This window comes from Meles meles, chromosome 3 (assembly GCF_922984935.1).
Source record: "Meles meles chromosome 3, mMelMel3.1 paternal haplotype, whole genome shotgun sequence".
Lineage (NCBI taxonomy): Eukaryota > Metazoa > Chordata > Mammalia > Carnivora > Mustelidae > Meles > Meles meles.
The window spans coordinates 110947279-110958703 of NC_060068.1; the positions used below are offsets into that span (position 1 = coordinate 110947279).

The following is an 11425-nucleotide window of genomic DNA, read 5'->3' on the forward strand; positions in this document are numbered from 1 at the left end:
AGGGGGAATATATCATACTTTTTCTTCTTGTAAATCAGAAATAATCTGGCCTCTGGGTAGGCAGAGAAGAGAAAGGAGAGAAAAAGGAAGGAAACAGATGAGAATGGCAGGCATGTTCTCCAGTGAGCCAGTGGTTATTCCAAAATTCATCCCCAAGTGGTGGATACCACATACCTGTTCTTGGCATGGCTCTACAGGGCTCTAATTCTTCTAGATAGGTGAAATTACCACCAGAAGTCTGCTGCAGTAACTGTAGCCCCTTTTCCTCTTCTAGTCTAGAGTTGTAGAAAATCTTATTGCTGGAAAAGGTCAGAGCATCGCTTTATTTTTTTTAAGATATCATTTATTTATTTGTCAGAGAGAGAGGAAGAGAGAGTGATAGTGAGAGAGGCAGGCAGAGGGAGAAGCAGGCTCCTCACCCAGCAAGGAGCCCAAAGCGGGACTGGATCCCAGGACCCCAGGATTGTGACCTGAGCCAAAGGCACCCATCCAAGCATCGCTTTAAAGGTTATCCAAAGGCTCTGAATGTGCACAGATTTGCTCCAAGCCATACACTTATGCAGCTGGGCCCATAGTAGTCACCAAGTCTCCGTACTATTGGCCAACTCCCCACCTTCTGGATGTTTGTTTTGAAAATTGTAGTCTGCCAAGAATCAAGAGATGTGTTGAGTGCCCTGTTTAAGGACTGTAATCTCTAGCTTTGGCTTTCAAAAGAAGTGTAGGGAAGGTGGCTTACCTGCTGAGATGATGGAATGAACCGCTGTGGGGAAGTGGTGATGTCGTCAGCCCTTTCTGGCCTCCACACTGAAACCGGACTACACTCTCGGTTAGGAAACAAAGGAGGAAGTGAAGCAGATTTGTCATTGCTTAAGCAGCCGGGTATGCCAACTTAGAATTCTTGATTCTCTAGCTGTTGGTTGAGGCAGCAGAGGGAAAGTTTCTCAGGCACATGCTGGACCCCCACTGAGAAAGGCCAGGAAACTGCCAGTCATTGGAATGGACCCACGCACCTGTGTGCTCTGAGGAGCTCACTGGGAACTGCAGTGATGTCGTGTCTTCCCTGTCCGGCCTTGTTCAAATCCTCCAGGAAGTTTTCTTTAGGAGAAACCTTGTATACTGCTTCTGCAAGGATTACTGCCAAATGTAGCTTTGATACAACAGGTAAGATTTATTTGATTATTTGAAACTTATGGCCACTAAATGGACAATAACATTTACGATTCCCCTTCCCTTGGCTTCTAAAGAGTGGTTAGGAAAATCAATAGTGGACGTATCCATTCTCTAGGGGCTCGGGAGGGCAGACATAGAAGGTTATCTGAGCTCTTGGAATCCTAGACAGGCTCCCAGGACTCCTTTTTCTTCTAGGAATAGGTTCTTGTTCAGTTGTTAGGAATAAAAAATTTCAGATGGCTAGAGCAACTAGCAACTAAAGCAACACTTCTGAAGTGTTACCAGATGTGTAAGGAGCCTTGGCCTTTCCCTGCTTGCAGGCAAGCATGCCTTGAGTCTAGACTATGTAAGGTCTCCTGCTCTGACTGTTCCTTGAAGGGCTATGGAATGAGATGAACTTCCCATCTTTCTGCCCATGGCCTAATCCAGCCTGAATTTTTCTCTTTCACCAAATACTTCAGGAGCCAACTCAAATCTCCTTTGCCTTAACTTGGGCTCATTTCTTCTTAATTAGTCATCTGGTGACACCATAATTTCTTGATCATTATTAAGTAGCTATTCCTTAAAATTTTTTAAAAGGTTATTTGTTATTTATTTTTTATTAAGTAATCTTTGTGCCCAACGTGGAGCTCAAACTTTTGCCCCAAGATCAAGATTCACCTGCTCCACCAACTGAGCCAGGCACCCTTCTTAAAATTTTTTTATGAGTTGAGCTTCTCAGAAGAAAGATATTTTTATTTATTTTTTAAAAGTTTTTATTTAAATTCCAGTTAGTTGACATACAGTGTTGTATTAATTTCAGGTGTACGATATGCCCTTCAGCCTTCAATAATTCCTCATATTACCTGGTGCTCATCACGACAAATGCACTGCTTAATCTCAATGGCCTATTTCACCCATTCCCTCACCCAGAAGAAAGATACCTTTAAATTCAATAAACAAGCACGTAAATAAACAAATATGACATACCTTAGACTAGGAATCAAATAGGAGAGAGGGTGGAAAAGGTAGCCTCAGAATCCAAATTCAATCTGAGATCTTTTTTTTTTTTTTTTTTTCAATCTGAGATCTTGCAGTGAGCTACAGGAGCCAATTCTGGTCTCTGTCATTCCTGTCTTCACTTCCTTCTTCCTTCCTTTCCTCCCTCCCTCTCTTCCTTCCTCCCCTCCCTTCCTCCCCTCTCCTCTTTCCTTCTTTCCTTTCCCTACCTTCCTTCCTTTTTCAGCATTACTGAGATATAATTGAAATAGAAAACTGTGTAAGTTTTAGGTGTACAATGTGTTATTTGATACACTTCTGTATTGTAAAATGATTACCACCATAGCTTTAGCTAATACCTACATCACAGCACATATTTACCATTTTTCTTTTTTGTATGAGAATATTTGAATTCTACTTGTGGTCTCCATCATTCTTATTGAAAAAAAGCAGGGGCCTGGGCTGACAAACCAGGGAGAGATGGTGACTTTGGATTCACATGATGTAGAGGGCTCCCAGACTCTTTAAATATCAAGCCAATGATGTGAGTTAGTGACTCCAGGATATCGGGATGGGGATCTAACCAAGAGACACAATGGGAACAGGTAAGCTCCAGGACCCTGATGGGCCATGTATTTGTGATGTGAGGGATGGAAAAGGATGAAGTTATGCTGGAACCATCTGAGAAGGATAAGTCAGGTCTCCGTGATGGTGGATGCCTTGTCCTACGTGAAGCAGCGAGGCCATTTGTGAATCTCGGGATCTTTCTTGTCACATGGCAGCATCTCCAAATGTTAACCTGTGCTTCTCTTTCTGAATGTGAAACTTATATTGTTTTTTTTTTTCCTGTCATAGGCCCACTTAGTGGTCAATATTTTCCAGTCCCTGATGTTAATGCATGCAACTGATTTGTACTTTTGTTCTTGGGCATTGTTTCAAAGCCTACCACTTGCTTATTCACAACTGCACACAATTACAGAAATGTCTGTGGTATTCAGTGTGACTCACATCCTTGCACGATTGACTGTTATCCAGGCTTCTTCTGAATACTGAAGTGTAGTTCTAAACTGACAAGCATAATCCTGAAATGTAGTGATTCCTTTCTGAAAAATTGTAAATTAAGACTTCTGTCTTCTTCTAGAAGTTCTCATTTTGTTTATCTTCATTTGACAGCTGAGAAAACGTCAGTGTGAAAAAAACAGCTTTCTGTATAACTTAGGTGTTTCATTGACCTCCACACACAGTTATTTTAAGAGGGTTTAGATATATCTCAATGGCCACTAAGAATTTCTGATGGATTTGAAATCTGACCTGTTTAAAGGAGTTGTCCCTGGCCTGTCCATGTGACCTTGAGTAAGGACCTAAGGACCATCAATTCTTAGTTCTGTAGGCCACAGAATATTCTCCAAGGGCCCAGGGCAGGATGGCTCAGGGCCAGATATCCACCATTTGTGACAAAGCCAGTCAGAGTTGCTGCCTTGTGAATATGAGCCCGACCACTTCACCTGTGTCCTGTGACAACAACATCAAGAGAGAAGATGTTTCTCTGCCATCTCCAAGACAAAATGAGGGAGTGAAGTACTTGGGTCCTTTGCCTTGGCCTCAGGCAGGTATATCTGCACTACCCTCTGTGTATTGTCAGATCATGTCTGACTCCCTGATTCCTGTGGAGCTTGTACACTAGCCATGGTGCTCCCACAAACTGCGTCAGTCCACGTATAAAGTGCCCAAGGAATGCAACCCTGCATGAGCAAATGAAGTAGACACAGATTCCATGAGGAGATTTCTGTGCTCAGTTGGCACCTTTCCCTTTCGTGTACCAACCAGGAGTGATGTTGCAAACAGCTGAAACCTGCTAGAAGAATCGGGGAATGCTTGTTGTTAGGGCCACCACCTATAGCTGTGCCCTGAACAAGACTCCAACTGAGGGGGTGACGTGGGCTGAAACCCAGCCTGAGCTCCAGCGTGCCACGCCTTGCATTTTGCTCTGGGGCACTTTTCTCCAAGAGGAAGATGTGTCTTTTCTAATGCACTAAGAACACCTATGGGTGAGACGTTGTCTAAAGAGATTTCTATACATGTCCCAAATTGGTCACATATGAGGCTGCTCATGGCAGCATTGTTTTGGGTGGTGGGAAGTCAGAGGCCCTAGCGGTGCCTGTTACTGGAGTACTCTGCAGCAGCCAGGAAGGATGGACTGGATGTGCACAGAGCAATGTGAGAGGTCTTAAAAACAAAATTGTGGCGTGGAAACAGTAAGACACGGAGGAAGATCTGTAACACACTGCTATCGTGTAAATTAAAGTACATGCAGAGCAGACAATAGCACACATCCGCATAAACGCATAGAAGCCAGAAATTATAAGTAAATGGATTAGAATGTTTGGGAGGAAGGACAGGAGTGAGGAGTGGGAATAGGAGAAAATAACAGGCATACGTACTTAAAAGAGAGGCCCTGTATGGACTGACCAAGAGAATGTGTCCTGAACTGAGAAGTGCAATTAAATTAACACTCCACTCCTGAGGCCTAATAAGTTTTTAAAAAGGTGCCTTGGACCTTGCCATTTGAGGCTTTCCTCAACCCCCCTGTGGACCAGGAGCATGATGAGATCAACATGATCAGAGCTTTTTAATAATCTCAGCATCCGAGAGACTTCTATCTGGACTTGTGTGAACTTCCTTGTAACATACCTGTCCTTATCAAACTCAGGTTGAACTGGTGCTCTCCTGGTCCTTAAAATCCTTGGAAATTACCTGGCCTTACCTACATTATTTTATTTTCCTGATAGCCATAAACAGAAATGAAAGCATTTACTTCCCTGGGGCTATAACCAAACTATAAAAGCTATGTTAATGAGGAATAGGGACTGCAAAGAAGAGAAGAAAGCCCTGGGTTCTGTTTGGCCTGGTTTCCTGTGCATCCTGTGTTGCCTTTTTGCATTCACTCAAGGCTTTCAGCAGATGGGTCAGATTGGGACATCGTGTCTAAGCTTCTTGCAAGATACTTCTGGAACATTCTAGACCAATGCAATAAAAAAGTGCCTGATGGCTAAAAACTCGCACCATTTAACAAATATATGAGTAAATCCAGCACAGTTTTTGAGATATTTCTAAGTCAACTTGGTGCTGCTTAAACTTAAAAAAAAAAAAAAAAAAAGACGTAATATTCTTTTTTTTTTTTTAAAGATTTTATTTATTTATTTGACAGATAGAGATCACAAGTAGGGAGAGAAGCAGGCAGAGAGAGAGAGAGGAGGAAGCAGGCTCCCTGCCAAGCAGAGAGCCCGATGCGGGGCTCGATCCCAGGACCCTGGGATCATGACCTGAGCGAAAGGCAGAGGCTTTAACCCACTGAGCCACCCAGGCCCCCCAAGACATAATATTCTTTAAAGTGGCATGTGTTCAATAGGTATCTGAGATCTGAAAAGTGTAAGTTGGATGGAATGACCTTTTACTACCCAGGGAAACCTCCTGTCCCTGCAGTATCTTATGTGTATTAGAGTAGGCACCTCTTCTTCCCGGTGACACAGCCCCAGAGTCAGGCACAGTTTCAGCAAGTGGAGTTGGCTCTCAGCCCAGTCACCCTCTTGGTTATTAAGGGTATAATCTACCCAGCTGTAGGACGTGACCCTGCAAACAAATAAGCTCCCCGACCTTTCTCTCTTCCACAGGGGTTCCATGATTTGCAACGTTTCTCTGGTTGATTTTGGAAAGGCAGGCTTGACAGACCATCCTGTGTCCAAGTAGAGCAACAATAGCTGCCATCCTTCCAGGCTCTTTTGCAGCTTTGCCCCTTCCTCAGTACAGGTGGAGGCTGGTTCTACTCTTTTGGAGTCTGGCTTTGGACTGGTTTGCCACCAGCAGAACACAGCAAAAGGGAGAATGTAATTTCTGAGGTTAGGTGATAAAAAGTGATGATCTGGCATCCACTTGCTGGCTGGAATGCTTGGAGCCGGAGCCATAAGGTGACTCTCCTGAGCCTCCCAAGCTGGCAGGAAGGCATGCCACATGGTGAGGCTGTGTGTAGGTGCTCTGGTCAGCGGTCCAAGTTTGAGTGCTCCAGGCTCAGACACCAGACATGTGAGTAAACAAACCCAAGATGCTTCTAGCTCCCAGTTATGAATTCATCACTAGACTCTGAATCTCCCCAGCTGGGGCCCCAGGTAGTTGTGGGGGTCCAGATAGCAGAGAGAAGCTATCCCAACTGTGCACGGAGTTTCTGACACCTGGAATCCATAAGCACAATAAATTGGTGTTTGTTTTATGTTACACAGCAATAGTAACTAAAAGACCCACGATCTTCAGTAACACCAAAAAGAAGAGCAGTAAAAAGAAAGAGAGGAAACTGTTATAAATAAAAATTTAAAAATTAAAAACTAAAGAATTATAAGCTGTTTAATTTAAAAATTAAAAAATTAGATATACAGATGAGATATGTCAACAAATAAAAAGAATAGCATTTGACTCCTAATTAGAATAAACCATTAAAGAAAGACATTTAAGAAAACCGGGGCAATTTGACCTCTGACTGGATACTAGATGGTATTAAAGAATTACTGTTAAAGATGTGATAAAATGGTTATTGAAAAAAAGAGCCCTTATTTGTTACAGATAAGATACAGAAGTATTTAAATATGAAAATATCGGATTTGCTTTAAATTGGATTTAAAATGGAGATGAGGGAGGATGGGGTACAGATAAAATAAGATTGCCGAAGTAATTGCCGAAGTCAGGTGATAGGTACGTGGAGGTTTATTATGTCTACTTTGGTGCATATTTGAAGCTTCCCATAAGAAAAAGTTTGCCAAAACAAGGATGGGGAGAACTTACTTGTCATCTATCCTGTTCTAGGTTGTGGTTCTGTGCTAAGCGGTGCCAATGGTTTAAACAGATTGCTCCTCCTATAAGCACGACTTCTGTGTACTCCTGAAGGTTTCTTGACACCCGGGACACTGCAGCAATGTGAGATTTCAGGCAGGGAAAAGGACTAAGGGGGAAAGCATATTCTTAGGTAAATGTTTTAGGCACTCCTCAAATCAGTATATTTGGGTGGCTAGAATTCCCCCTTGAAGACAGAATTCTCTTCTCTGACAATACCTAGCCCAGCCCTAGGTACACGATTGGATATCCATGAATTCCTGGCAAAATGATATAAGAAATTGTTCAGGATTTACTCATCAGCTTACCCTGAAGATTAGGGATTGTTTGATTTCGAATTTTGAAACAGATCCGTCAGCAGAAAGAAAACCAAGTAGGCTGCCTGTTGATATGCAGATGATGTACTTTAGAAGGTCCTTCCTTTTGCTTGTAGGTTCCCTCCCTTGGAGAAAGACTATGAACTCAGGCTACAGCTTGCTGCTCTCTGGTTGGTTTGGGTTATGTCACTAAGCCCAAAATAGAAAGTTCTTTTACTGCAGAGCTGGGAAAGAGGTTTTAAATTTATCAATTCAAGTAACAAAGGGTAGTATTATACTGGCTTTTCTCGGGTGGCGGGTAGGGAAGAGATAATGGCTGCTTCATCAAGGAGAAGGAGTGATCTGACACTGGCAGGCGCTGGGACTAGGAGACAAGCTTCCACTGTGGTGAGTTGGGCTTGTTTCCCATCCTGGCCCCGCTCGGTCCCTCCTTCCAACCATGTCACTTCTTTTAGGACATGGGAAAGCAGCTGAGCTACTGGGGAATCAGTCCCAGAAATATCACTGAAGTTATCAGACTGGAAACAATGCTCTGAGCCAAACCCCTTCCCTCTTGGCTTTTAGAGGAGTCAGAACCTTACAACAAAGTTACATAGAAGGGAGAGGTATCTTTTCTTTGTCAAATGGTCAAAAATTTTTAATGATCCATAGGGTTGGAAAGAGTTTGCAGAAATTGCCATTCTTACATGGTGCTGCAGGTAAGTAGACTGAGCCAGCCCCTTGAACAACAGAGAATGTGGATCCAGAGGCTCTCTCATTTATAGCTGGTGGGAGTGCAAACTGGTTCCCTAGACAAACTCTTGTACATATACAACGGGGGACATTTACAGTATAATGTTCACAGCAGCAGTGGGAGCAAGAGCTAAATCTTAAAAACAATGTACTTGCCCATCAGTGGGAGACTGGATGATACACCTTGTTTTGTCTACACATTTGGTGTTTAATACCAGGCAAAATGACTACAGTGGATTACAATGATATGGATGAATTTTAGCAAAGTAAGTGGAAAAAGCAAGTCCCCCAAGATGACATACAGCTTGGTGTCGTTTTTATAAAGCCAAGGACAGTTCTAAAAAATTACTCTTTAGGAAGATATACAGATCCAGCAAAATCATATAAAAAGAAAAGGAAATAAACATACAATTTGGAATGGGTTCCCTTGGGTAGCAAGCACAAGAAGATGGGGTGGAGAGCCTTATGCTTCAATATTGGTTATTGCTGAGGCCCTAACTTTTGTTTTGGGTTGTGGATTGACAAGTACCAAATGCATTATTAAAATTAATGAATTTACTACCTAACCTAACAAAATCAGGCCATCCATCCAATTTTGAGAGTGCCAGAACAAAGGATTATGGTTAATCCAATTCTATATACCTGCCATTAAAAAAAACAAAACAAAAACGTTATAGAGCCTTTGGCACAGTCATCCCACTTCTAAGCATTTTTTTTTTAAGATTTTATTTATTTATTTGACAGATTGAGATCACAAGTAGGCAGAGAGGCAGGCAGAGAGAGAGAGGAGGAAGCACTCCCTGCTGAGCAGAGAGCCCCATTCGGGGCTGGATCCCAGGACCCTGGAATCATGACCCGAGCCGAAGGCAGAGACTTTAACCCTCTGAGCCACCCAGGCGCCCCCACTTCTAAGCATTTATCTTAAGGAATAAACAAAGATGTAGAGACACATTCATGAACAGGACACTTACTGTGGTATTTATAAATATAAAAATAGGAAATATCAAACTAAGGGATTAGTTACATAAATTGTATTACACTGATATACTTGAAAACAAAGTAGTCTTTTAAAAATATTTTCTAAGGATGCCTGAGTGGCTCAGTTGGTTAAGCACCTGACTTTGGCTCAGGTCACAATCCCAGGGGCCAGGGATCAAGCCCCGCATTAAGCCCCGCATTGAACCCCACATCGCACTCCCTGCTCAGCCCAGAGTCTGCTTCTTCCTCTGACCCTCCCCATCTTGTGCTCTCTCTCTCTCTCTCTCAAAGAAATAAACAAAATCTTAAAAAAAAAATTTCTTAGAGTATTTAACTATATGGGGAAAATGTCATGATAGATCAGTTGAATAAAACAAATTATAGAACAGTGTGAACTTAATATATAAGTGAGGACTTATATTTATTATATATTATGTTCATTATATTATATATATTGAATATATATGCATACCAAGAAAAGCTGAGAAGACTATACATCAAAATTATTATAGCCCTTATTTCTGGATGCTGTGATTGTTTCTTCCTAAGCTTGTCAATAGTTCACAAATTTTCTGCAGTGATCATTAATTCTTTTACAACCAGAAATAATTTTATTATAAAAAGTTAATAATAATAATAATAATAGCTAATGTAGATGGAGTACTTGTTATATGCTAACAGCATTACATGGACTCATTTATTTAAAGCTTAAAATAAACTTATGGGGGGGGGCGCCTGGGTGGCTCAGTGGGTTAAGTCCTCTGCCTTCGGCTCAGGTCATGATCCCAGGGTCCTGGGATCGAGCCCCACATGGGGCTCTCTGCTCGGCAGGGAGCCTGCTTTCCCCCCTCTCTCTCTCTGCCTGCCTCTGCCTACTTGTGATCTCTGTCTGTCAAATAAATAAAATCTTTAAAAAAAAACCAAAAACTTATGGGGATGGTACAATTATGACCCCCACCCTACAGATGAAAATACTGAGGGTGAGGGGGTTCAAGAACTTTGCATGAGGACACAGAAACCATAAAAAGTGGTGCCCTGAGTCAGATTTCTAGGAGGCTCTTCAAAGGGTGTGTCTGATGGTAGTGTCTTGGCCTCTCCACCAGAATGATCTCCACTGGGAACTGAACAGCTTGATATGTAACTGAAACCTACACAGGTTGAGGCCTCCAAGGGGTGTCTGAGCCTGAGCCCACACAAGGCAGCCAATCATCAAACATGGGTGTGTGTAGAGGGGCACACATAGGGGGAAGCCAGGTAGCCCGCTCCTTGAGGGTTTCTGATGAGCCCCTGTGGCAGATCCCAGTAAGTGCAGCCTGGATTGTAGAACAGAGATTTTACTCATGGCTCTGACAAGCTCTGGTCCTCACCAGCCACTGTAGTAGCCCTCAGTGGAGAGGAGAGGAGGAGGGTGCTCTAGGGATGGGACAGAGCCAGGGACTCAGCTGCAGTCTCTTCTCATCACTCATGCTTTAAATATAAGCTCTGATGCGATCAAGGCACCAGAGATAAAATGCCTTCCTCAAGCTAAGCAGGCAGGATCTGGTATCCCATTTGGACAAGACAGTGGAAAATACACTCTGGGGGAAAAAATCCCTCGGCTTCAACACGAACACGCAGGAGTTGAAGAATCTGATACCTTAACATTGTAGAATAAACAAATGGAGGCATAGTTTCCTATGTTTTCTTCAAAACATCTAGAATAGATACGATTTAAGTGGGAGTGATTTTAACATCTAGTTCTTCTCTTCTCAGCTGAAGAATTCTGGATTTTCCTTCAAGATGTAGCTCGAGCATCAGCGTCTGTGGAAATACTTCCCAAGCCGCCTCAAGCAACAAGGCTGTTCCTCTTCTATACATGTTTAATAAATGATTTGTTTATCTGTCATAAAGTCTGTCTTCCCCTGCTGGAGCATAAGCTCAGTGAGCTGTGTTTTATGCATCTCTGGCTTTTCCCCACTTTTTCTGCACTTCTTCCCATCACCTGTCCCCCACGTGTCCCCCATGTGTGTCCCCTAAGCCTGCTATGTGGTAAGTGCTAATTAAATGTTGCTTTTGGAACAGACAGCTGTAACATTTGGGGCATGATGTCCTAGAATTCTTGGAGCTGAGATTCAAACCCCTTTTTGCATCTATGCTGGGTGAAAGAGCTTTATTATATTTGTGGCAGAATTCCTGGCGACAACATTCTGGCCACATCTATAAAATTCTAATTTCAGGTGAAAGGGCAATGTAAGTTTCATTTTTCTGAAAATCACAAAGAAAAATGGGGGTGGATACCAAAATCTTCTGGTAGCTGGGCAGGTCCTATAGGCCAGAGCATGGCAGGTTTCTCATGGGCATTAAAACATTAAAATGTTCACTAAGTAGGTCTT

At 42.6% G+C, this 11425-nt stretch overlaps 1 protein-coding gene across 1 annotated transcript in view; it reads left to right on the plus strand.

Annotated features, from left to right (window-relative positions):
• The window catches only part of CDKL3 (cyclin dependent kinase like 3), a 108140-nt gene extending 97273 nt beyond the window's left edge, over positions 1–10867 (plus strand). The window contains exon 13 of the mRNA XM_046000046.1: positions 10806–10867. Coding sequence (XP_045856002.1) covers positions 10806–10838 — 33 coding nt within the window. The 3' untranslated portion in view covers positions 10839–10867. The remainder of the gene's footprint in view (positions 1–10805) is intronic.
• Positions 10868–11425: the final 558 nt, after the last annotated feature.